Raw genomic sequence first — 27,587 nt, 5'->3', positions numbered from 1 at the left:
TGCGGGTTAGGTGGATCGGCCATGCTAAATTGCCCCTTAGTGTCCAAAGGCATGCTGGTTAGGTGGATTGGCCATGTTATATTGCCCCTTAGTGTCCAAAGATGTACAGGTTAGGTGGATTGGCCATGCTAAATTGCCCTTTAGTGTCCAAAGATGTGCAGGTTAGGTGGATTGGCCATGTTAAATTGCCCCTTAGTATCCAAAGATGTGTTGTTTTGGTGGATTGGCCATTCTAAATTGCCCCTTATTGTCCTAAAATGTGCAGGTTAGGTGGATTGGCCATGCTAAATTGCCCCTTAGTGTCCAAAGATGTGTTGGTTTGGTGGATTGGCCATGTTAAATTGCCCCTTAGTGTCCAAAGATGTCTTGGTTTGTTGGATTGGCCATGCTAAATTGCCCTTTAGTGTCCAAAGATGTGCAGGTTAGGTGGATTGGCCATGCTAAATTGCCCTTTAGTGCTCAAAGATGTGCAGGTTAGGTGGATTGGCCATGCTAAATTGCCCCTTAGTGTCCAAAGATGTGCAGGTTAGGTGGATTGGCCATGTTAAATTGCCCCTTAGTGTCCAAAGATGTGTTGGTTTGGTGGATTGGCCATGCTAAATTGTCCCTTAGTGTCCAAAGATGTGCAGGTTAGGTGGATTGGCCATGCTAAATTGCCCCTTAGTGTCCAAAGATATGCAGATTAGGTTGATTGGCCATGCTAAAATTGACCTTAGTGTCAGCGGGATTAGCAGGGCAAATATGTGGGACTATGGGAATAGGGCCTGGGTGGAATTGTTGTCTATGCAGACTTGATGACCGAATGGCCTCCTTGTGCACTGTACGGATGCTATGATTCTATGATTCTGTATCCTAATGCTGACCGAATCCCGTTCACAAGTCACCACTGATCTCGCTGAGCCACCTGCGACCCTCCAATCCAACGGCAGTCCCAAATTTAAAATTCACGCCTTTGTTCCCGCATTTCTCTGTGGCATCCTATTCCCTGTCCCTCACCCGCCTTCACCTCCTCCAGCCCCACGACCCTCCGAGATCTCTGCGCTCTGCACTCCTACATTTCTGTCGCGTGGCCTCCCCTCACCCCGGCAAAACCGCCCCACCTCCAATTTCCATCGCTCTGCCACTGGCAGCTATGCCTCGCGCTATCTTGGACCCTGAACCTCTGGAATGCACTCCCTGGACCCTCTACCCCTTCCTTTGGGATGCTTCTCAGGGCAGAGTTTTAGGGTGCTCGGGCAGACATGTGCCCGAAGTCATCTCGCACTCTTACGGTATTCGCTCTGCGGGCACAGGCAAGGATTGACAGATCACCCAGCAACAATTATGGATCCAATTGAAGAGATTACCTGCCCTGTTGCCTGGAATATTGGGCCACCCATGTGATTTTTATGTTGTCACACTTTTGATTTGATTTGATTTATTATTGTCACATGTATTGGGATACGGTGAAAAGTATTGTTTCTTGCGCGCTATACAGACAAAGCATACCGTTCATAGAGTACATAGGGGAGAAGTATTTGATTTGATTTATTATTGTCACATGTATTGGGATACAGTGAAAAGTATTGTTTCTTGCGCGCTATACGGACAAAGCATACTGTTCATAGAATCCGTAGGGGAGAAGGATTTGATTTATTATTGTCACATGTATTGGGATACAGTGAAAAGTATTGTTTCTTGCGCACTAAACAGATAAAGCATACTGTTCATAGAGTACATAGAGGAGAAGGAAAGGAGAGGGTGCAGAATATAGTGTTACAGTCATATCTAGGGTTTAGAGAAAGATCAGTTTAATATAAGGTAGGTCCATTCAAAAGTCTGACAGCAGCAGTGAAGAAGCTGTTCTTGAGTCGGTTGGTACGTGACCTCAGGCTTTTGTATCTTTTTCCCGACGGAAGAAGGTGGAAGAGAGAATGTCCGGGGTGCGTGGGGTCCTTGATTATTCTGGCTGCTTTTCCCGAGGCAGCGGGAAGTGTAGACAGAGTCAATGGATGGGAGGCTGGTTTGCGTGATGGATTGGGCTACGTTCATGACCCTTTGTAGTTTCTTGCAGTATTGGGCAGAACAGGAGCCAGACCAAGCTGTGATACACCCAGAAAGAATGCTTTCTGTGGTGCACCTGTGAAAGTTGGTGAGAGTCATAGCTGACATGCCAAACTGCCTTAGTCTTCTGAGAAAATAGAGGCGTCGGTGGGCTTTCTTAACTATAGTGTCAGTACGGAGGGACCAGGACAGGTTGTTGGAACAATCCGTTTTCCACTTTTCTCAATCACAGATGGGAAGGAGGGAACCCCACAATCTGAAGGTTCTCTCCCAGTCTCTCCCTCTCTCTTTCTCTCTCTCTCTTCTTCTCAGTCTCTTGCTCTCTCTCTCACACACACACAATTTCTTTCTCTCTATCTCTTTCTCCCTCTCCCCCAGTTGCTCTCTCCCTGTTCTTACGGGCGGCACGGTAGCACAGTGGTTAGCACTGCTGCTTCACAGCTCCAGGGTCCTGGGTTCGATTCCCGGCTTGGGTCACTGTCTGTGTGGAGTTTGCACATTCTCCTCGTGTCTGTGTGGGTTTCCTCTGGGTGCTCCGGTTTCCTCCCACAGTCCAAAGATGTGTGGGTTAGGTTGATTGGCCAGGTTAAAAAAAAATTGCCCCTTAGAGTCCTGGGATGCGTAGGTTACAGGGATTAGCGGGTAAACCATGATTGAATGGTGGAGTGGACTCGATGGGCCGATGGGCCGAATGGCCTTACTTCCGCTCCTATGTCTTATGGTCTTATGGGGTAGGGCCTGGGTGGGATTGTGGTCGGTGCAGACTCGATGGGCCGAATGGCCTCCTTCTGCACTGTAGGGTTTCTATGATTCTTTCTCTTTCTCACAGTTCCTTGCTCTCTCTCTCTCTCTTTCTCTCCACATCTATATCTATCTTTCTCTCTATATCTATCCCTCTCTCCTCTCTGTCTCTCTTTCTCTGTTTGTCTCTCTCTCTCTCTCTCCCCCCTTCCAACCTCCAGTAGATTTTCTTTGGACACGCTTTAATTCCAGTTACAGTAGCTATAGCCCTGAAGCCTCTTAGCTCCCAGTGATATCCTCCGAGCGATGGGGGTTGGCCAGGGCTGTGGACAATGCTCCAATTGTAGTGGCGAGCACAAGGGACTTAGTCAGGTTAGCTGTGCGCTTCTTTCCAAAGGGGGCAATCCATTAGCCTGAAGAAGCTATTGTCCAAAGGTACAATTAGCGATTGTTTACAGATCCTAAGCCGCAGTTTAATAAACAGAGAAGTGGTTGATGTCTTTTCCCTGCCTCACCCATTCACCGCCACTCTGACCCAAGTACTGCAGACCAGACTCATTATAAAAATATGGAAGATGGGAGTTTGTCCTGTTTGGCACACGGACGTTTGCTTTGATCACAGTCAGCGCATTAAGAATTTATATAAAAATTGTCCCTGTGTTTCTTTGATGGACTGAGGTTGGGAATTTTGGAGGAAGTAACTCACCTCCTGACTCCCCAAAGTCTGTCCACCATCCACAAAGGGTGGCACAGTGGGTGAGCACTGCTGCCTCACAGCGCCAGGGGCCCGGGTTCGATTCCCGGATGGGTCACTGTCTATGTGGAGTTTGCACATTCTCCCCATGTCTGCGTGGGTTTCATCCGGGTGCTCCAGTTTCCTCCCACAGTCCAAAGACGTACTGGTTGGGGTGCTAAATTCTCCTTCAGTGTTACCCGAACAGGCACCGGAGTGTAGCGACTAGGGGATTTTCACAGTAACTTCATTGCAGTGTTAATGTAAGCCTACTTGTGACACTAATAAATAAACTTTAAAAACGTTAAACAAGTCAGGGGTGTGATGGAATACTCTCCACTTGCCTCCAACACTCAAGAACTTCGACCTCATGGGCGGCACGGTGGCACAGCGGTTAGCACTGCTGCCTCACAGCACCAGGGACCCGGGTTCGATTCCGGCCTTGGGTCAGTGTCTGTGCGGAGTTTGCACGTTCTCCCCATGTTTACGTGGATTTCCTCCGAATGCTCTGGCTTCCTCCCAAAGGTGCGCAGGTTTGTTGGATTGGCCATGCTAAATTGCCCCTCAGTGTCCAAAGATGTGTCGGTTAGATGGATTGGCCATGCTAAATTGGCCCTTAGTGTCCAAAGATGTGCAGGTTAGGTGGATTGGCCATGCTAAATTGCCCCTTAGTGTCCAAAGGTGTGTAGGTTAGGTGGATTGGCCATGCTATATTGCCCCCTGATGTTCAAAGATGTGCAGGTTCGGTGGATTAGCCATGCTAAATTGCTCCTTAGTGTCCAAAGATGTGTGGGTTAGGTGGATTGGCCATGCTAAATTGCCCCTTAGTGTCCAAAGGTGTGCAGGTTAGGTGGATTGGCCATGCTAAATTGCCCCTTAGTGTCCAAAGATGTGTAGGTTAGGTGGATTGGCCATGCTAAATTGCCTCTTAGTGTACAAAGATGTGCAGGTTAGGGGGATTGGCCATGCTAAATTGCCCCTTAGTGTCCAAAGATGTGCAGGTTAGGTGGATTGGCCATGCTAAATTGCCCCTTAGTGTCCAAAGATGTGCAGGTTAGGGGGATTGGCCATGCTAAATTGCCCCTTAGTGACCAAAGATGTGCAGGTTAGGGGGATTGGCCATGCTAAATTGCCCCTTAGGGTCCAAAGATGTGCAGGTTAGGGGGATTGGCCATGCTAAATTGCTCCTTAGTGTCCAAAGATGTGCCGGTTAGGGGGATTGGCCATGCTAAATTGCCCCTTAGGGTCAGGGGGATTAGCAGTGTAAATACATGGGGTTACGAAGATAGTGGCCTGAGTGTGATTGTTGTCGGTGCAAGCTCGATGGGCCGAAGGGCCTCTTCAGCGCTGTATGATTCTATGATAGGATCTTTCCACTTATGGGAGCGTGTGGACCAGAGGGACGTAATGGCAGAATAAAGGGGAATAAAGGGGATTACGGGTTACGGAGATAAGGCAGGAAAGTGGACTCAGTGAGTGTTGGATCAGTCTGGATCTTAGTAAATGACGGAGCAGGCTCGAAGGGCTGAATGGCCTCCACCTGTTCCTATTTCTTATAGCCTTGTTAAAAAGGACAAAGGCATGTGAAGGAAAGCCAATAATGTGAGGACAGCTTTGTTCTTTACACACTGGGAATTGAGGTGAGTCCTGACGTCAAAAACTTCCGAGAAATGGACTCAAGGTTACTTTCACTGCACAAGACTTTTGTGGTGAATGAGGAAATGTGTGGGAGTTACGTTTCATCAGTCTGGGCAACATCTGAGTTCAAAGCTGCTAGACTGGTGTCTAACCCTCTGCCAAACCAGTTAACAAGTGGAAGTATTCTAAATATGTGCTAATGATGTTCAACTTGCAACCCATGGAATGCGTCTTTATGCAGGATGTTTGCAGTCACCTGTACCAAAAAAGCGCAACAGTCGGTATATCATTTTTTGAGGGGCGGCAGAGTGGTTGGCACTGCTGCCTCACAGAGCCAGGGACCCGGGTTCGATTCCCGGCTCGGGTCACTGTCTGTGCGGAGTCTGCACATTCTCCCCGTGTCGCTGCGTGGGTTTCCTCCGGGTGCTCCGGTTTCCTCCCACAGTCCGAAAGACGTGCTGGTTAGGGTGCATTGGGCCGTGCTAAATTCTCCCTCGGTGTTACCCGAACGGGCGCCGGAATGCGGCGACTAGGGGGATTTTCACAGTAACTTCATTGCAGTGTTAATGTCAGCCCACTGATAAATAAACTTTAAAAACTGCTTGTTGTCATTGTTGAGGCCAAAACCTTGTGTGATTTCCAGAAGAAATTAGATATCGCTCTTGGGGGCGAAAGGGATTAAGGGATATGTGGGGGAAGTGGGGGGGGGGATATTGAATTTGATGATCAGCCATGATCAAAATGAATGGCGGAGCAGGCTCGAAGGGCCGAATGGCCTCCTCCTGCTTCTATGTTTCTGTGCTCCCGATTGGATCAGTGGGCCAGTAACTTCTACATATCGAGAGGGAACAAAATTAATGTGTGATTTTTAGAACAAAACAAAGAACAAAGAACAGTACAGCGCAGGAACAGGCCCTTCGACCCTCCAACTACGATGTCCTATCTAGACCAACTGCCTATATCCCTCTATTCCCTGTCTGTTCATGTGCCTATCCAGAGAAGTCTTAATGTGGCTAATGTAACTGCCTCAACCACCTCACTTGGCCCCCACCACCCTCTGTGTAAAAAACTTCCCCCGCACATCTCCACTGAACCTTTCCCCCCTTATCTTGACCTTGTGCCCCCTTGTAATTGTCATTTCTGCCCCTGGGGAAAAAGCTTCCAACTGTTCACCCTATCCACACCCCTCATAATTTTATAAACTTCTATCAGGTCGCCCCTCAGCCTCCGTCTTTCCAGGGAGAACAATCCCAGTTCATTCAAACTCTCCCCTCATAGCTAATACCCTCCATACCAGGCAACATCATAGAAACATAGAAAAACTACAGCACAAAACAGGCCCTTCAGCCCCACAAGTTGTGCTGAACATATCCCTGCCTTCTAGGCCTACCTATAACCCTCCATCCTATTAAGTCCCATGTACTCATCCAGGAGTCTCTTAAAAGACCCTATTGAGTTCGCCTCCACCACCACTGACGGCAGCCGATTCCATTCGCCCACCACCCTCTGTGTGAAAAACTTACCCCTGTACCTACCCCGCAGCACCTTGAACCTGTGTCCTCTCGCAGCAGCCATTTCCACCCTGGGAAAAAGCCTCTGAGAGTCCACCCGATCTATGCCTCTCAACATCTTATATACCTCTATTAGGCCTCCTCTCATCCTACGTCTCTCCAAGGAGAAAAGACCGAGCTCCCTCAGCCTATCCTCATAAGGCATGCCACTCAGTCCAGGCAACATCCTTGTAAATCTCCTCTGCACCCTTTCAATCTTTTCCACATCCTTCCTGGTAAACCTTTTCTGCACTCTCTCCAAAGCCTCCACGTCTGTTTAAGCTTACTCTCCCCTATTCCATGGAGAAAGCGTGTGCTCAAAGTTTGAACCACGCACGCTCCTACTAAGTGCACGTACAGGTTTACCATTCGCGATTTGACACGTGGTGAGAATTCACACCTTCTGCACATCCCTCAAAGGCACAGGAGTTACCTTGACGCGGTCGACTGGAAGGTACTTCCCGATCGACCGCGATTGATGTCTTGGGCACCTCTGATCTCCAAGATGCACCGCAACAACTCACCAAGGCTCCTACGACAGTGCTTTCCAAAACCTGTGACATCTACCATCTCGAAGGACCAAGTTGAGAGGTGCGAGGCACGGGCACACCTCACCAGCAAGTGGCAGCCGTGTGTACCATCTACAAGATGCACTGCAGTGACCCACCAAGGCTCCTTAGGCAGTACATTCCAAACCCACAACCTCTACCATAAAACTGTAAGACCATAAGACATAGGAGCAGAATGAGGCCACTCGGCCCATCGAGTCTGCTCTGCCATTCAATCATGGCTGGTATTTTTCTCATCCCCATTCTCCTGCCTTTTCCCCATAACCCCTGATCCCCTTATTAATCAAGAACCTATCTATCTCTGTCTTAAAGACACTCAATGACCCGGCCTCCGCAGCCTTCTGCGGCAAAGAGTTCCTCAGATTCACCACCCTCTGGCTGAAGAAATTCCTCCTCATCTCTGTTTTAAAGGATCTTCCCTTTAGCCTGAGGTTGTGCTCTCTGGTTCTAGTTTTTCCAACTAATGGAAACATCCTCTGCATGTCCACTCTATCCAGGCTTCAGAGTATCCTGTAAGTTTCAATAAGGCCCCCCCACTCATGCTTCTAAACTCCAACGAGTACAGACCCAGAGTCCTCAACTGTTCCTCATACAACAAGCTCTTTATTCCAGGGATCATCTAGAAGGACAAGGACAGCAGATACATGGGGAACACCACCACTGGAGGTTCCCTTCCAAGCCACTCACGTCCTGACTTGGAAATATATCGCCCGTTCCTTCGCTGTCGCTGGCTCAAAATCCTGGAAAGTCCCTCCCTAACAGCACTGTGGGTGTACCTACACCACACGGACTGCAGTGGGTTCAAGAAGGCAGCTCACCCACCACCTTCTCCAGGGAAACTAGGGGCTAAATGTTGACCTGGACAGCGACACCCACATCCCATGAAAGAATGACAGTACTATTCAGATGGTGGAATATAAGCGATTCAAACATTTAAGACACCGATATGGCTTAAAAAGGGATCAGAGACCCCCCCAACTCCAGGGGAAAAAAATGGGCAAGTTTATAAGATTTAAAGATTAGGTTCAAGATCAGGTCATATTACACAATCACCATCAAAATCATTGACTGTAACAGCCTGGGAGAGTTTGAAAGGGACGTGAATCCTTATCACCTGCTTTTAAGCTATTGCATACTGTCTAGATTTAATTCCCCTACCCTACCCCCCACTCCCCCCACTCCTCCCCCTCCTTCCACCCCCCCTCCCCACCCCCCCCACCCCCACCACCCCCCCACAACTCCCCCCCCCCCCCCACAACCCCACCTCCTGTTTCTAAAGTCCACCGAATATAAAAACAGTAGCCTCGCAATATTGGAATTCACATATTGTTTCCGCGAAGTGCTCAGGCACTGAACTGACTTTGGTGCAGGTTAAAACGACGAATCAAATTTATTTACAATTATAAGATTTGCCAGAGCAGCAGGAGAAGGCAAAATCCAGTGCTGCGCAAATGAAACATCACATTAAAAAATAAAGGATTCGATTCACCCCAGCGGCTTTCAACACCCTTGTGACATCTCAAAGTACTTTAGACGCGATGGGATTATCACCCCATTTCTAATCCTGTGTTGAACATTTTGGGGCAGGGGTGGGGGGGTGGTTTTCGTGTTGGTGTGTCGATCCCATTGTCCAACCTTGCCCTCAGCCGGTTCCACTCTTACCCATAACAAACAAAGAACAAAGAACAAAGAACAATACAGCACAGGAACAGGCCCTTCGGCCCTCCAAGCCCGCGCCGCTCCCCGGTCCAGGATTGAATCCTGAATCCAGGATCCCCGCCCAATTTTCCAGCCTATCTACATGCCAATATCCTTTCCACCGAGCTGTCCCTCACAGCTACGATGCTTTGTTCATCACAACCTATTAACTCACCCCCACCCCCCCATTCCAGACCATGTGATCCCCAGGGAGAGGCGAAAACCCAGAGTGAAAACCGCAGGGCCAATATGGGGAAAAATAAATCTGGGAAATTCCTCTCCGACCCCCTGAGGCGATCGAAACGAGTCCAGGAGATCACACTGGCCCTGATCGGAAAATGCTTCCCAACCCTAGTCATTTCCACTTCCACGAATGCCATATGAATTCCCTGCCCCCGAGACAGGTTCCCAACTATCCGCAGTCTCGCTCTGTACTGGCACCAGCAAGATGATCATAGAATGAAGCCTTGAAACGAGAAACAAGGAACAATTAGCCCGCGCCGCTCCCTGGTCCAAACTAGACCACTCTTTTGTATCCCTCCATTCCCACTCCGTTCATATAGCTGTCTAGATAAGTCTTAAACGTTCCCAGTGTGTCCACCTCCACCACCTTGCCCGGCAACACATTCCAGGCCCCCACCACCCTCTGTGTAAAATATGTCCTTCTGATATCTGTGTTAAACCTCCCCCCCTTCACCTTGAACCTATGACCCCTCGTGAACGTCACCACCGACCCGGGGAAAAGCTTCCCACCGTTCACCCTATCTATGCCTTTCATAATTTTATACACCTCTATTAAGTCTCCCCTCATCCTCTGTCTTTCCAAGGAGAACAACCCCAGTTTCCCCAATCTCTCCTCATAACCAAGCCCCTCCATACCGGGCAACATCCTGGTAAACCTCCTCTGTACTCTCTCCAAAGCCTCCACGTCCTTCTGGTAGTGTGGCGACCAGAACTGGACGCAGTATTCCAAATGCAGCCGAACCAACGTTCTATACATCTGCAACATCAGACCCCAACTCTTATACTCTATGCCCCGTCCTATAAAGGCAAGCATGCCATATGCCTTCTTCACCACCTTCTCCACCTGTGACGTCACCTTCAAAGATCTGTGGACTTGCACACCCAGGTCCCTCTGCGCCTCTACACCCTTTATGGTTCTTCCATTTATCGTGTAGCTCCTCCCTACATTATTCCCACCAAAATGCATCACTTCGCATTTATCAGGATTGAACTCCATCTGCCATTTCCTTGCCCAAATTTCCAGCCTATCTATATCCTTCTGTAGCCTCTGACAATGTTCCTCACTATCTCCAAGTCCTGCCAGTTTTGTGTCGTCCGCAAACTTACTGATCACCCCAGTTACTCCTTCTTCCAGATCATTTATATAAATCACAAACAGCAGAGGTCCCAATACAGAGCCCTGCGGTACACCACTAGTCACAGGCCTCCAGCCGGAAAAAGACCCTTCCACTACCACCCTCTGTCTTCTATGACCAAGCCAGTTCTCAACCCATCTAGCCACCTCCCCCTTTATCCCATGGGATCCAACCTTTTTCACTAGCCTACCATGAGGGACTTTGTCAAACGCTTTACTAAAGTCCATATAGACAACATCCAAGCACAGACAGAGACTCTCTCTCAATAGTTTCCCTTCCCCGATGAGGCTACCCCCCTCTGGAGCCCAGATCTACTGTTGTCTCCTCCTCTCCTTCAATTACCTATGGTGCAGTCGGACTGAGCTTACAGCACAGAAACAGGCCTTCACTGAAGACCCACACTAGCCTTCTCAACCTATTTGCATATCCTTCCGGTCCCTCCTCTCTCATGGGTTTATCCAATTTCCCGTTCGATTGCATCTACAGCTACTGCCTTGCGGCCGAGTTCGATATTTTCCGCTATTCGGCCATGCTTGGAATTGTTTAGAGGAGAACCTCATGAATGGGCACCGCAGTGGCGCCCGACGGGCACCCAAACCTCATCCAGCATCTTTCCCTCGCCTCTCCCAAAACACAGCAATTAAACATGTCAAGTACTGGGAGAGGTCTACCCACGAGGCGTCCTACGTACACTAGCTAATTTCTTTTTCTTATTCATTCGTACATGGGCGTCGCTGGCTGGGCCAGCATTTATTGCCCATCCCTAGTTGCCCTTGGAGGGCAGTTGAGAGTCAACCACATTGGCTGTGGCTCTGGAGTCACATGTAGGTCAGACTGGGTAAGATTTCCTTCCCTAAAGGGACATTAGTGAACCAGATGGGTTTTTCCGACAATGGGTCATCAGTAGAGTCTTAATTTATCGAATTCAAATTCCACCATCTGCCGTGGCGGGATTCGGACCTGGGTTCCCCCAGATCGGGTGGACTCTCAGAGGCTTTTTCCCAGGGTGGAAATGGCTGCTACGAGAGGACCCAGGTTTAAGGTGCTGGGAGGTAGGTACAGGGGAAATGTTAGGGAGAAGTTTTTCACACAGAGGGTGGTGGGCGGGTGGAATCGGCTGCCGTCAGTGGTGGTGGAGGCGAACTCAATAGGGTCTTTTAAGAGACTCCTGGATGAGTACATGGGACTTAATAGGATGGAGGGTTATAGGTCGGCCTAAAAGGTAGGGATATGTTCGGCACAACTTGTGGGGCCGAAGGGCCTGTTTTGTGCTGTAGTTTTTCCATGTTTCTATGTTTCTGACATGAGCTGAGTTTCTGGATTTAAAGTCTAGCGATAATACCACTGGGCCATCACCTCCCCTAATTTTAGCGTGCTGTCATCCCTATTACCCCGGCGCCCTTATGAGGGGGCTGCTGGTGTCACTTCCCCTATGGTCTGACAGGCTCCCACGCCACCAATGGCAGGGATTGTGCCTTCCGCAGGTGGTCCAAGTGATGGTGTTCCGGGAATACCATCTGCTGGCAAAGCTCCAGCGCGTTGCCACTCAAATTGGCCCTGAGGATGTAGCCCAGGATCTTGGCATTCCCGGAATCGACAGGCTTGAGCCTGGCCACCCTGACCTGCTCGCTGGCCACCGGGGTGCCGTCCTGGAGGCAGAGGGTGGCGAGGTGTTGGCGCAGCTCCCTCAAGTGGGCAAGGTCCTGCTGCATCCTCTCGTGCCCGTAGCTGGCCACCCGTTGCCAGAAGGAAGCGTTGAAGTGACGGTACAGCCGCCAGTCCAGCCAGTTCCACTCCCGGACCTTCTCGGCCATGCTGGCGTTGAGGGCGCTGACGGAAGCGTTGGCGCGGGCGTTGAGCTTGAAGTAGGCCACGTCCTTGAGGTCCCAGCAGAGGGCCTGCTTGAGCAGGAGCAGTGACTCATCGAAGTACTCGGCCACCAGCACCAGGTCGAAGGTCCTCTCCAGCTGGCCCAGGAGGGCACTGACCAGGCCGGGGGCGTCCGCCATGTTGTTGTCGTAGCCAAAGTCGAACCACATGAGGTTCCGGGCATAGTGGCTATTGGGCTCCCAGCTCTTGTAGTAGGAGTCCGCCCTCGACGCGAACTCGGCCAGGCTCGCCGCCCTCTTGAAGGCCGGCGACACGCCGTGGTAGTAGGCGAAGGATGACTCGGCCAACTGGACAGGGTTCCGGATGATGGAGAAATAGAATGAGTCATTGGGCATCACCTTCTCCACCTGCAGGGTGAGAAATACGTGCACTTTTCAGTGGGAGAATGACAGCAATGTAGAGGCCAGCCGGCCATAGTTTTGGCGCTACCCCCAAGGAGGCTGTTTGAGCCCACCAATGCCAGCTCCCGGAAGAGCAATCTCGACATTCCCATTACCCCACCCATCCCCCTGCCCATTCCACATCAAGAAGTCTCACAACACCAGGTTAAAGTCCAACAGGTTTATTTGGTAGCAAATAGCATAAGCTTTCGGAGCAATACTCCTTCGTCAGATGGAGTGGTCTCTGTTCTCAAGCAGGGGGCTGTGCCCTGCTTGAGAACAGAGACCACTCCATCTGACGAAGGAGCATTGCTCCGAAAGCTTATGCTATTTGCTACCAAATAAACCTGTTGGACTTTAACCTGGTGTTGTGAGACTTCTTACTGTGCTTACCCCAGTCCAACGCCGGCATCTCCACATCATGACATTCCACATCCCCCAGTCCTGCTTGTTTATTTCCCACAAGGGCGGCACAGTAGGTTAGCACTGCTGCCTCACAACGCCAGGGACCCGGGTTCGATTCCCGGCCTTGGGGTCACTGTCTGTGTGGAGTTTGCACGTTCTCCCTGTGTCTGTGTGGGTTTCCTCCGGGTGCTCCGGTTTCCTCCCACAGTCCAAAGATGTGCGGGTTAGGTGGATTGGCCGTGCTAAATTGCCCCTCGTGTCAGGAGGATTAGCAGGGTAAATATGTGGGGTTACGGGAATAGGGCCTGGGTGGGATTGTGGTCGGTGCAGACTCGATGGGCCGAATGGCCTCCTTCTGCACCATAGGGATTCCATTAAGGATCAGTCACAAAGGGACATAGGTTCAAGGTGAGAGGCAGGAGGTTTAGGGGGGATTTGAGGTAAAACTTTTTGCACATTCTCCCTGTGTCTGCATGGGTTTCCTCCGGGTGCTCTGGTTTCCTCCCACATTCCAAGATGTGCGGGTTAGGTGGATTGGCCATGCTAAATTGCCCCTTTTTGTCCAAAGATGATTAGTTAGATGGATTGGCCAGGTTAAATTGCCCCTTAGTGTCCAAAGATGTGCAGGTTAGGTGGATCGGTCATGCTAAATTGCCCCTTAGTGTCCAAAGATGTGCGGGTTAGGTGGATTGGCCATGCTAAATTGCCCCTTAGTGTCCAAAGATGTGCGGGTTGGGTGGATTGGCCATGCTAAATTGCCCCTTAGTGTCCAAAGATGTGTAGTTTAGATGGGTTGGTCATGCTAAATTGCCCCTTTAGTGTCCAAAGATGTGCAGGTTAGGTGGATTGGCCATGCTAAATTGTCCCTTAGTGTCCAAAGATGTGCAGGTAAGGTGGATTGGCCATGCTAAATTGTCCCTTAGTGTCCAAAGATGTGCAGGTTAGGTGGATTGGCCATGCTAAATTGTCCCTTAGTGTCCAAAGATGTGCAGGTTAGGTGGATTGGCCATGCTAAATTGTCCCTTAGTGTCCAAAGATGTGCAGGTTAGGTGGATTGGCCATGCTAAATTGTCCCTTAGTGTCCAAAGATGTACAGGCTAGGGGGATTGGCCATGCTAAATTGACCCTTTAGTGTCTAAAGATGTGCAGGTTAGGTGGATTGGCCATGCTAAATTGCCCCTTAGTATCCAAAGATTTGTAGGTTAGGTGGATTGGCCATGCTAAATTGCCCCTTAGTGTCCAAAATGTATAGGTTAGGTGGATTGGCCATGCTAAATTGCCCCTTGGTATCCAAAGATGTGTAGGTTAGGTAGATTAGTCATGGGAAATGTGTGGGGTAGCGGGGATAGGGCAGGGTAGAAGGCCGCTGTCAAAGAGTCGGTGCTGACCCGATGGACCGAATAGCCTCCTGTTGTATCGTAGGGAATCTCTGATTCTAAGCAGCCAACCAATTTCCTTTTGAGACAATTCATGGCGGCAGATTTTCAATAGGGAGGTGGGTAGCTTGATTCGGGAGGCACGGTGAGGGGTGGGGAGGGGTGGAGGGTGTTAGTAGTGGGAGGGAGCCTCAGCAGAAGTTTGTCCCAGGTTCCTCTGTAGGGAGTGCGGGGCTGACCCAGTGTCTCCAAAAGCAGATCGGAGGCAGCAGCGTGAATGGAGGAGGTGGTGGGGGGGTGGGGGGGATGGTTTGGGGCGGGGCGCGTGGGAATAACAATGCAGCCTGGTCAAAAGTCCAGCCTCTTCTCTTGAAGTTTGTCCCAGTTTTGTTACAGAAAAGATGGAAACATAGAAACTAGAAGCAGGAGTAGGCCATTCGGCCCTTCGAGCCTGCACATAAATTGCACATTCTGTAGCCCAATGCCCTCCCATGCCACCCCCTCTCATCCTCCATTCCAACCCATGCCCCTCACCCACCCTCATTGCCCCTTATAGCCCCCATGCCAATGAAGCGCCATCTCAGGCCATCCCATGCACACTCTTACACACACCTGTGACTAGTGGTGTACCGCAGGGCTCTGTATTGGGACCTCTGCTGTTTGTGATTTATATAAATGATCTGGAAGAAGGAGTAACTGGGGTGATCAGTAAGTTTGCGGACGACACAAAACTGGCAGGACTTGCAGATAGTGAGGAACATTGTCAGAGGCTACAGAAGGATATAGATAGGCTGGAAATTTGGGCAAGGAAATGGCAGATGGAGTTCAATCCTGATAAATGCGAAGTGATGCATTTTGGTGGGAATAATGTAGGGAGGAGCTACACGATAAATGGAAGAACCATAAAGGGTGTAGAGACGCAGAGGGACCTGGGTGTGCAAGTCCACAGATCTTTGAAGGTGACGTCACAGGTGGAGAAGGTGGTGAAGAAGGCATATGGCATGCTTGCCTTTATAGGACGGGGCATAGAGTATAAGAGTTGGGGTCTGATGTTGCAGATGTATAGAACGTTGGTTCGGCCGCATTTGGAATACTGCGTCCAGTTCTGGTCGCCACACTACCAGAAGGACGTGGAGGCTTTGGAGAGAGTACAGAGGAGGTTTACCAGGATGTTGCCTGGTATGGAGGGGCTTGGTTATGAGGAGAGATTGGGGAAACTGGGGTTGTTCTCCTTGGAAAGACGGAGGATGAGGGGAGACTTAATAGAGGTGTATAAAATTATGAAAGGCATAGATAGGGTGAACGGTGGGAAGCTTTTCCCCGGGTCGGTGGTGACGTTCACGAGGGGTCATAGGTTCAAGGTGAAGGGGGGGAGGTTTAACACAGATATCAGAAGGACATATTTTACACAGAGGGTCGTGGGGGCCTGGAATGTGTTGCCGGGCAAGGTGGTGGAGGCGGACACACTGGGAACGTTTAAGACTTATCTAGATAGCTATATGAACGGAGTGGGAATGGAGGGATACAAAAGAGTGGTCTAGTTTGGACTAGGGAGCGGCGCGGGCAAATTGTTCCTTGTTTCTCGTTTCAAGGCTTCATTCTATGATCATCTTGCTGGTGCCAGTACAGAGCGAGACTGCGGATAGTTGGGAACCTGTCTCGGGGGCAGGGAATTCATATGGTGTTCGTGGAAGTGGAAATGACTAGGGTTGGGAAGCATTTTCCGATCAGGGCCATTGTGATCTCCTGGACTCGTTTCGATCGCCTCAGGGGGTCGGAGAGGAATTTCCCAGATTTATTTTCCCCATATTGGCCCTGGGGTTTTTCACTCTGGGTTTTCGCCTCTCCCTGGAGATCACATGGTCTGGAATGGGGGGGTGGGGGTGAGTTAATAGGTTGTGATGAACAAAGCATCGTAGCTGTGAGGGACAGCTCGGTGGATAGGACATTGGTATGTCGATAGGCTGGAAAATTGGGCGGGGATCCTGGATTCAGGATTCAATCCTGGACCGGGGAGCGGCGCGGGCTTGGAGGGCCGAAGGGCCTGTTCCTGTGCTGTATTGTTCTTTGTTCTTTGTTCTTATACGTTGCATGCCAACTCACTCAGTATCCACCATAGACAGACCTTAGGAGCCATGTTGGTACTTAATTAAATAAAGATCTAACTATCTATTACAGCCTTCGTTCTGTTAAAACAAAGACAATCTCATTGATGAAATCCCATTTTATTCTACTCAAGTGATTATTCTCCTCAAGAGTACTGTGTACAATTTTGGTCCCCTTATTTAAGAAAGGATATATTAGCTTTGGAGGGGGTACAGAGAAGGTTCACCAGGTTGATTCCGGAGATGAGGGGGTTAGCTTATGAGGAGAGATTGAGTAGACTGGGCCTGTACCCATTGGAGTTTAGAAGGTTGAGGGGAGATCTTATCGAGACATATAAGATAATGAAGGGGCTAGACAGGGTAGAAGCAGCGAGGTTATTTCCACTTACAATGGAAACAAGAACTAGGGGGCATAGCCTTAAAATACGGGGGAGTCAATTGAGAACAGAGTTGAGGAGGAACTTCTTCTCCCAGAGGATAGTGAATCTTTGGAATTCTCTGCCCAATGAAGCAGTAGAGGCTACCTCGTTAAATGTGTTTAAGTCACAGATAGATAGATTTTTAACCATTAAGGGAATTAAGGGTTATGGGGAGCGGGCGGGTAAGTGGAACTGAACCCACTATCAGATCAGCCATGATCTTATTGAATGGCGGAACAGGCTTGAGGGGCTAGATGGCCTACTCCTGCTCCTATTTCTTATGTTCTTATGTTCTTAATCCCTTATAAAAACAGACACATTTCATTCAGAACCCCACACCAAAGATCCTTTAATCACCTCTTTGAGCTGTTAATCAAACTGTGAAGTTAGGACCCCCTGCTTAGATAATTATAGCTTATGGAAAGCAGCCAAGCATTCATAATTACACAATGAGCGCCATGGGGATACGTTAATAAGTAGCTATTGTCACGGATAGGATGGAGTCTTTTAAACTCTCACTGTCATGTGCAGCCTGTTTTTTTTTAAAAGGGCTGTGGATTTTACTGGTTATCTGTTTTACTCTCTCAATAATTCCAGCCAGGTGAGATTTAGAGGGGATTGGAGGAGAAATGTTTTCACCCAGAGGGTGGTGAGAATCTGGAACCCGTTGCCTGAAAGGGTGGTAGCGTCGGGAATCTTCACCAACAATCAAGAAGTGTTTAGATGAGCACTTGAAACGCAAGGCTATGGGCCAAGTGCTGGAAAATGGGATTAGAATAGATCGGTGCCTGATTGCCGGCATGGACTTGATGGGCTGAAGGGCTCCATGCTGTGCTGCCAAACTCTATGACTGTGACATTACCCCTGAACAGCCTGGCTGTAAGTGGAAGGCTCGTTCCCCACTCCATTTGATAAGGTGCCCCATAAAAGGCTGCTGAAGAAGATTAGGGCACACGGAGTTGGGGGTAGTGTGTTAAAGTGGATTGGGGACTGGCTATCCGACAGGAAGCAAAGAGTCGGAATAAATGGGTGTTTTTCCGGTTGGAGGAAGGTAACTAGTGGCGTGCCGCAGGGATCGGTACTCGGGCCGCAACTGTTTACCATTTATATAGATGACCTGGAGGAGGGGACGGAGTGTAGGGTAACGAAGTTTGCAGACGACACAAAGATAAGTGGAAAAGTGAATCGTGTGGAGGACGGAGAAGATCTGCAGAGAGATTTGGACAGGCTGAGTGAGTGGGCGAGGATATGGCAAATGGAGTATAACGTTGAGAAATGCGAGGTTATACACTTTGGAGGAAATAATAACAAATGGGATTACTATCTCAATGGAAACAAATTAAAACATGCTACCGTGCAAAGGGACCTGGGGGTCCTTGTGCATGAGACGCAAAAGCCCAGTCTGCAGGTACAACAGGTGATCAAGAAGGCAAATGGGATGTTGGCCTATATTGCGAGGGGGATAGAATATAAAAGCAGGGATGTCTTGATGCACCTGTACAGGGCATTGGTGAGGCCGCAGCTGGAATACTGTGTGCAGTATTGGTCCCCTTATATGAGGAAGGATATATTGGCATTGGAGGGAGTGCAGAGAAGGTTCACCAGGTTGATACCGGAGATGAGGGGTTTGGATTATGAGGAGAGGCTGAGGAGATTGGGTTTGTACTCGTTGGAGTTTAGAAGGATGAGGGGGGATCTTATGGAGACTTATAAGATAATGCGGGGGCTGGATAGGGTGGAGGCGGAGAGATTCTTTCCACTTAGTAAGGAAGTTAAAACTAGAGGACACAGCCTCAAAATAAAGGGGGGTCGGTTTAAGACAGAGTTGAGGAGGAACTTCTTCTCCCAGAGGGTGGTGAATCTCTGGAATTCTCTGCCCACTGAGGTGGTGGAGGCTACCTCGCTGAATATGTTTAAAGCGCGGATGGATGGATTCCTGATCGGTAAGGGAATTAAGGGTTATGGGGATCAGGCAGGTAAGTGGTACTGATCGACGTCAGATCAGCCATGATCTTATTGAATGGCGGGGCAGGCTCGAGGGGCTAGATGGCCTACTCCTGCTCCTATTTCTTATGTTCCACGCCCATCGAGTTTATTGTGGGAACCCCCAAGCCATCAAAGGAAATAATTTCTCTCAATCGACCTTGTTGAATCCTTTAATCAACTTAAACACCTCAATGAGATCAGTCCCTAATCTTTGCAACACAATGGAATGCTAGTTGGTGCACACCGGCCCCGTAATTCTCTATACTTCCGGTATTGCCTTACCAATCCACTCTTGCCATCATAAATATTACTCTGGAATACAATGCCTGCAGGTGTATTGGAAGCAGGTTCAATCGAGGCATTGAAGAGTGTGATTAGTTCCTCTTGGGGGATAGGGTAGCGGGAAAAGGCACAGGCATTGGTGCTCAGTTGGAGGGCCGCAGTGGGCATGATGGGCCGAGTGGTCTCCTTCTCTGTCATAACAATTCTGAGATTCCATAATCTAATCCTCTCAGCCCCGGGATCATTCTGCGTGGCAACGCCTCGGAGGCTGAAATACCCGTTCTGAGGGCCAATGCCCAGGACTGGCCCTCAGACTGCAGCGTGGGCCGCAGAGGTGCCAGAAGGCAGTTCACCACCACCTTCCCAGGGGCAACTAGGGATGGGCAATAAATGCTGGCCTTACCAGCGACCCCCATGTCCCACGAATGAATATGAAAAAACATTTTATTATTTATTGATGATCGACAGAGCATTTCAATTTTATCACTCGGGAGTGCAGAATGTGAGTATCGTTGAAAAAAGAGACATGCTGTCGAAGCTTTTCATCTTGCACCCATCAGACTGGAATCACAAGAATGCCAAACTTCAAGCCTTTAAAATTTGGAATTCTGGTGGTGTCTGTCCTGATGAGTGTAAGATGGAAAGGGTTGATGGGCCGGTCTCTTTTTTCTGCTTTTGGCAACGCGTTAAGATCTCGTTACCTCCGGTAGATAGAACCTCATGTGGTTGCAGAGGATGTGGTACTCTTTGTCACGATTCTCAGCAAAGTCCTTGACAAACCCGGCCTTAAACCTTTGAGGGTAACCCAAGTGGTCTATGAAGGGCAAGGCAAACGTCAGATTCCTCGCTTCGCCGTACCGGTACAGGATGTTGAGGATGGTGCTGCTTGCGGTTTTGTGCGACTTGAGGAACACCACATGCTTCTTGGGGGTGCAGGCGGGCCCCAGAGAGGTTCCATCCCTGCATCCGATAAACCAAAGAATATTACATTGCAGTGGCAACTCACGTATATACAGCGCCTTTAACGCGACGGCACGTTCCAAGGCTTGAAAGGGCCGGCGACACCAAATCTAGCCAAATGGGTGGGCTTTAAGGGGCAGGTCAAAGGAGGAGATGTTACCCCAGCCCCAACTCAATTTGTGCAGAAACCCACCTCTTTACCCTCCTTACCCCGAGGCTAGATTCTTCCAATGATCTCCTGTTCTGCCTACCAGTCTGTTTAGTCATTTCATAGGAGGTGGGCATCGCTGGTGAGGCCAACATTTGCTGCCCGTCCATAATTGCCCACTGAGTAGATGGCGGTGAGCTGCCATCTTGAACCCGCTGCAGTCCCGTATGGTATAGGTACACCCACAGCGCTGTTAGGGAGGGAGCTCCAGGATTTTGACCCCAGCAACACTGACGGAACGGCCGATATACTTTCAAGTCAGGATGGCGGGTGACTTGGAGGGGAACCTCCAGGTGGTGGTGTTCCCCATGCGTCTGCTGCCCCTTGTCCTGCTAGTTCATTTCGAGAGGGCTAGAATACAAGAGGGGGGGGTACTGTTGAGAGTTTATAAGGCTCTAGTCAGACCACATTTGGAACATTGTGAGCCATTTTGGACCCCCTATCTAAGGAAGGATGTGCCAGTCTTGGAGAGGGTCCAGAAGAGATTCACGAGAATAATTCCAGGAAAGGCTTGATGTATGAGGAGCATTTGAGGACTCTGGGTCTGTACTCGATGGAGTTTAGAAGGATGATTTAGAACATAGAACATAGAAAAAATGCAGCACAAACAGGCCCTTCGGCCCACAAGTTGCGCCGGTCATGTCCCTACCTACCTAGGCTTATATATAGGCTTACCTATAACCCTCAATCCTATTAAGTCCTATGTACTCATCCAGAAGTCTCTTAAAAGACACTATCGAGTTTGCCTCCACCACCATTTGATTCGATTTGATTTATTATTGTCATATGTATTAACATACAGTCAAAAGTATTGTTTCTTGCACGCTATACCGACAAAGCATACCGTTCATAGAGAAGGAAAGGAGAGAGTGCGGAATGTAATGTTACAGTCATCGCTAGGGTGTAAAGAAAGATCAACTTAATGCAAGCTAAGTCCATTCAAAAGTGGGGGGAATCTCATTGAAACTTACAGAATGCTGAAAGGCCCGGATAGAGTGGACGCGGGGAAGTGTTTCCATTAGTCGGAGAGACTGGGATCCGAGGGCACAGCCTCAGAGTAAAGGGACGACCCTTTAGAACCGAGATGAGGAGGAATTTCTTCAGCCAGAGGGTGGTGAATCTGTGGAATTCATTGCCACAGAGGAGGCCGGGTCATTGAGTGTCTTTAAGACAGAGATAGATCGGTTCTTGATTGGCAAGGGGATCAAAGGTTACGGGGAAAAGGCGGGAGAATGGGGTTGAGAAACATACCGGCCATGATTGAATGGCGGACCAGACCCAATGGGCCGAATGGCCTAATTCTACTCCTATATCTTATGGTAGGTGTCGAGAATTTGGAAGGTGCCACCTCAGAAGCCTTGGCGAATTTCCGCGGTACATCTTGCTGAAGTTCCCTTCTGAGTCACTCACCATCCGGACTTGGAAATATATCGACCGTTCCTTCATTGTCGTTGGGACAAAATCCTGGCACTCCCTCCCTAACAGCACCCTGTGTGTACCTCCTCAAAAGGGGATTGCGGTGGTTCAAGAAGGCAACTCACCACCACCTTCTCAAGGGCCAACTAGGGATGGGCAAGTGTAGTTGAGAATTGTATTGCTTTTAGCCAATACGGCCAACAGGGGGGGAATAGTAGTTGAGAATTCTGATTAATTAATCAATTAATTCGAAATACCCAACATGAGGATAATTAGCAGCTAATGTTTTAATATGTGGCTTGAAAATAATACAAAATATGTGAGTAACATCTTAAAAATGTCTCGAAGAAATGTTTTTAACATGCCATTAAAATGAAAGATGTACTCATGAGAGATATCGGCACAAGTCAGGCACAAATAATGCAACAAAGTAAATTGCCAATGCATATCTAAGCCGGGGAAAATAAGTCCAAAATAAGTAGATAAAGGTGCCTTCAATAGAACCGGTTTAAATTGGTTAGAGAAATGTTGAATCATTTTTGGGAGAGAACTTCCGTAAAACGGACAGGCGAATGACAGGTCATTATTTGAAGGTGTCAAAATATGATTGACTAAAGGACATGCGACTGTTAGATTGACAGAACAGCGAATGAATGAAGTTACTTTTAATTAAGTGCTGGGCTGTATAATCTGATAACAAAAACTATAGCCAATTCTGCTCTTCGGCACAAAGTCCGAGATCCTTTGCGAAAAGCCTACTGGCCCATTAGCTGTGTAGGTGGAACCATTGATCTCCCATTTAGGCCAAAATGAGATTTGTCTTGTCCCAATTGTATGTTTGTCTGACATTGTTGATTTGTAATGTTTTTGATTCTAACAGCTCAATGTTTTAATCAAAAACTAGTTTAACTGAAGAATTTCATTGAATTGAATAAACTTTTTTTTCCTTTTGTGAAACGAAATGGTTAATGAAAAGATTCAGTCTTTAAATTAATCAGGCCACCTAAAAGAATTTCCCACAACAGCAAGGCGAGGGAATGGAGCAGAAATTTACCAATTGGATACACGGAACCTTTGGGGTTAAGCTACAAGGAGAGGTTGAGCAAACATTCTCTCGAACTTTGAAAGTTGAGGCAAATTGAACATAGAACATAGAAACCCCACAGTACAGAAAGAGGCCATTCGGCCCATCGAGTCTGCACCGAACACAATCCCACCCAGGCCCTACCCCCATATCCCTACATATATACCCACTAATCCCTCTAACCTACGCATCTCAGGACACCAAGAGCAATTTTTAGCATGACCAATCAACCTAACCCGCACATCTTTGGACTGTGGGAGGAAACCGGAGCACCCGGAGGAAACCCACGCAGACACGAGGAGAATGTGCAAACTCCACACAGACAGTGACCCGAGGCGGGAATCGAACCCAGGTCCCTGGAGCTGTGAAGCAGCAGTGCTAACCACTGTGCTACCGTGCCGCCCCAGGATTTGAGGTTTTGAAGATATCCCGGGGAATATTGGGGTCGGATAGAAACTATTTGCATTGGCTGGGACATCTGGCATGGACGAGCGGGGACAACGTATAAAATTAGCGTTAGATCATTCAGATAAAGCTCGGCACAACATCGTGGGCCGGAGGGCCTGTTCTGTGCTGTATTGTTCTATGTTCTATCTATGTTCTAGGAATGAAATGAGGAAACATTTTCACACATGATGAGTAGTCAAAGTATGGAACTGGGTCCTCCCATTTGTTATCATTCATTAATTGTTCGTTGAAAGCGGAAATTGCTAGGTTTTTCTTACCCAAAGGTTTTAAGGATGTTGGGGGGTGTGGCAATGTCAGGCATATGAAATGAGGTTGCATGACCTCATTGAATGGCTGAACAGGTTCGAGGGGCTGAACGGCCTCCCCCTGTTCCTGACACTGGCCCTGCCAGCAAATCCCATGTATCAATGCAACAAATCATAGAACACAGTGCAGAAAGAGACTGTTCGACCCATCAAGCCTCCACCAACAACAATCCCACCCAGGCCCTATTCCCATAACCCCACATATTTAACCTGCTAACCCCTCCTGACATTAAGGAGCAATTTAGCGGGGCCAATCCACCTAACCTGCACATCTTTGGACACTAAGGGACAATTTAGCATGGCCAATCCACTTAACCCACCCATCTTTGGACACTAAGGGGCAATTTATCATGGCCAATCCACTTAACCCACCCATCTTTGGACACTAAGGGGCAAGTTATCATGGCCAATTCACCTAACCTGCACATCTTTGAACATTAAGGGGCAATTTATCATGGCCAATCCACCTAACCTGCACATCTTTGGACATTAAGGGGCAATTTAGCGTGGCCAATCCACCTAACCTGCACATCTTTGGACATTAAGGGGCAATTTAGCATGGCCAATCCACCTAACCTGCACATCTTTGGACCCTAAGGAGCAATTTAGCATGGCCAATCCACCTAACCTACACATCTTTGGACACGAAAGGGGCAATTTAGCATGGCCAATCCACCTAATGCGCATAGCTTTGGACACTAAGGGGCAATTTAGCATGGCCAATTTACCTAGCCTACAGATCTTTGGACACTAAGGGGCAATTTAGATGGCCAATCCACCTAACCTACAATTCTTTGATGCCAAGGGGCAATTTAGCATGGCCAATCCATTGAATCTACACATCTTTGGACACGAAGGGGTAATTTCGCATGGCCAATCAACCAAAAAAGATACAAAAGTCTGAGGTTATGTACCAACCAACTAACATCTTCTTCCGTGCTGCCATTAGACTTTTGAATTTACCCACTATATATTAAGTTGATCTTTCTCTACACCCTGGCTATGACTGCAAAACTACATTCTGCACCCTCTCCTTTCCTTCGCCCCTATGTACTCTATGAACGGTATGCTTTGTCTGTATAGTGCGCAAGAAACAATACTTTTCACTGTATCCCAATACATGTGACAATAATAAATTAAATCAAATCACATCTTTAGCATGGCCAATCTACCTAACTGGTATATCTTTGGGCTGTGGGAGGAAACCGGAGCACCCGGAGGAAACCCACGCAGACACGGGGAGAATGTGCAGACTCCGCCACAGACAGTGACCCAAGCCGGGAATTGAACCCAGTTTTTGATTTGATTTGATTTATTATTGTCACTTGTATCAGCATATAGTAAAAAGTTGTTTCTCGCGTGCTATACAGACAAAGCATACTGTTCATAGAGTACATAGGGGAGAAGGATTTGATTTGATTTATTATTGTCACGTATTGGGATACAGTGAAAAGTCTTGTTTCTTGCACACTATACAGACAAAGCATACCATTCACAGAGAAGGAAAGGAGAGAGTGCAGAATGTAGTGTTACAGTCATAGCTAGGGTGTAGAGAAAGATCAACTTAGTGCGAGGCAGGTCCATTCGAAAGTCTGATGACAGCAGGGAGGAAGCTGTTCTTGAGTCGATCAGTACGTGACCTCAGACTTTTGTATCTTTTTCCCGCCAGAAGAAGGTGGAAGAGAGAATGTCCGGGGTGCGTGGGGTCCTTAATTATGCTGGCTGCTTTTCCCCGAGGCAGCGGGAAGTGTAGACAGAGTCAATGGATGGGAGGCTGGGTCGCTGGTGCTGGGAGGCAGCAGTGCTAACCGCTGTTCCAACCATGGACTTGTTGGGTCGAGTGGCCTAATTCCACACCAGTTACAGAGAAGAGGCGCAGTAGGAAGTTATCTTTTCCATTACGACATTTCCTTGGCCAGCGTACTGAAAGGAATAGGTTGGCCTGCGTTGTTTGGACGTACCTTTGTCTGGTGAAGTAGTAAACTGTTCGAACTGTGAAGCTAAAACTAGTTACTACAATGAAGAGCAGTAGTAGCTGTAAGGTGCCAGTCCTTTGGAGGTAGGACATCCTGACTCCCTGGTTTCCCCTAGATTGAAGAAAAAAGATAAGTTTCCCTCCAGCCTCGAGCATGACGTTCCCGACTGTTAACATGAACTGTCTATGGTCGATAGCAATCAATCCATAGAATCCCTACAGTGCAGAAGGAGGCCATTCGGCCCATCGAGTCTACACCAACCACAATCCCACCCAAGCCCTATTCCCATATTTACCCTGCTAATCCCCCCTGACACTAAGGGGCAATTTAGCATGGCCAATCCACCTAACCCGCACATCTTTGGAGTGCGGGAGGAAACCGGAGGAAACCCACGTAGACACGTGGGGAGCAAGTGCAAACTCCACACAGACAGTGACCCAAGGCTGGGAATCGAACCCGAGTCCCTGGAGCTGTGAGGCAGCAGTGCTAGCCACTGTGCCACTCTCAAATGGCTGATCGTCCAACTCAATAGCTTAATCCTGCTTTCTCCCCATGATCCCATTCGCTCCATGTGCTATATCTAATCACCTCTTGAATACATAGAACATAGAACAGTACAGCACAGAACAGGCCCTTCGGCCCACGATGTTGTGCCGAGCTTTATCTAAAACCAAGATCAAGCTATCCCACTCCCTATCATCCTGGTGTGCTCCATGTGCCTATCCAATAACCGCTTAAATGTTCCTAAAGTGTCTGACTCCACTATCACTGCAGGCAGTCCATTCCACACCCCAACCACTCTCTGCGTAAAGAACCTACCTCTGATATCCTTCCTATATCTCCCACCATGAACCCTATACTTATGCCCCCTTGTAATAGCTCCATCCACCCGAGGAAATAGTCTTTGAACGTTCACTCTATCTATCCCCTTCATCATTTTATAAACCTCTATTAAGTCTCCCCTCAGCCTCCTCCGCTCCAGAGAGAACAGCCCTAGCTCCCTCAACCTTTCCTCATAAGACCTACCTTCCAAACCAGGCAGCATCCTGGTAAATCTCCTCTGCACTCTTTCCAGCGCTTCCACATCCTTCTTATAGTGAGGTGACCAGAACTGCACACAATATTCCAAATGTGGTCTCACCAAGGTCCTGTACAGTTGCAGCATAACCCCACGGCTCTTAAACTCCAACCCCCCTGTCAATAAAAGCTAACACACTATAGGCCATCTTCACAGCTCTATCCACTTGAGTGGCAACCTTTAGAGATCTGTGGATATGGACCCCAATACATTCAATGTTTTGGCATCATTTTGAGACGGCGGGGGGGGAGGGTGGAATTCTCCAGGTCTCGGATGCCCCCACTTACCACTGCCATAGAGAAAGTGAAAGTGAAGGGGCATGGGATACAAGGGGACATTGCTTTGTGGATTCAGAACTGGCTTGCCCACAGAAGGCAAAGAGTGGTTGTCGATGGGTCTTTTTCAGAGTGGAGGTTGGTCGCCAGTGGAGTGCCCCAGGGATCTGTTCTGGGACCCTTGCTCTTTGTGATTTTTATAAATGACCTGGATGAGGAAGTGGAAGGATGGGTTGGCAAGTTTGCTGATGACACAAAGGTTGGTGGTGTTGTGGATAGTGTAGAGAGATGTCAGCAGTTGCAACGAGACATAGATAAGATGCAAGACTGGGCGGAGAAGTGGCAGATGGACTTCAACTCAGATAAGTGTGTGGTGGTTCATTTTGGCAGGTCGAATAGGATGAAAGAATATAATATTAAGGGTAAGACGCTTGGCAGGGTGGAAGATCAGAAGGATCTTGGGGTCCGGGTTCATAGGACGCTCAAAGTAGCGTCGCAGGTGGAGGCTGTGGTTAAGAAGGCGTATACTGGCCTTCATCAATAGAGGAATTGAGTTTAGAAATCGGGAGGTAATGCTGCAGCTGTATAGGACCCTGGTCAGACCCCACCTGGAGTACTGTGCC

The 27,587-nt window shown here is 48.7% G+C and overlaps 1 protein-coding gene across 1 annotated transcript; it reads right to left on the bottom strand.

Annotated features, from left to right (window-relative positions):
* Nucleotides 1–11,781: 11,781 nt before the first annotated feature.
* Nucleotides 11,782–25,703, bottom strand: LOC144488447 (galactose-3-O-sulfotransferase 2-like). The gene is made up of 3 exons (XM_078206517.1): nt 25,597–25,703; nt 19,896–20,154; nt 11,782–12,588 (listed from the first exon to the last, which is right to left on the bottom strand). Exons 1-3 carry the CDS (start codon nt 25,701–25,703, stop codon nt 11,782–11,784), a joined length of 1,173 nt encoding a protein of 390 aa, XP_078062643.1.
* Nucleotides 25,704–27,587: the final 1,884 nt, after the last annotated feature.

Source organism: Mustelus asterias, unplaced genomic scaffold, assembly GCF_964213995.1.
Source record: "Mustelus asterias unplaced genomic scaffold, sMusAst1.hap1.1 HAP1_SCAFFOLD_1575, whole genome shotgun sequence".
In the NCBI taxonomy this organism is placed as follows: domain Eukaryota; kingdom Metazoa; phylum Chordata; class Chondrichthyes; order Carcharhiniformes; family Triakidae; genus Mustelus; species Mustelus asterias.
Note: the sequence above shows the minus strand (reverse complement) of the source record. Positions and strands in the feature narration are given on the sequence as shown.

Bases quoted from the DNA above. Each gene is read 5' to 3' on its own strand.
- LOC144488447 (XM_078206517.1), bottom strand. From the start codon at position 25,703: ATGTCCTACCTCCAAAGGACTGGCACCTTACAGCTACTACTGCTCTTC. The intron at 20,155-25,596 runs GTACGTCCAAAC...TATCGGATGCAG, and splicing joins TACTACTTCACCAGACAAAG to GGATGGAACCTCTCTGGGGC. The intron at 12,589-19,895 runs GTAACGAGATCT...CTCACCCTGCAG, and splicing joins TGAGGTTCTATCTACCGGAG to GTGGAGAAGGTGATGCCCAA.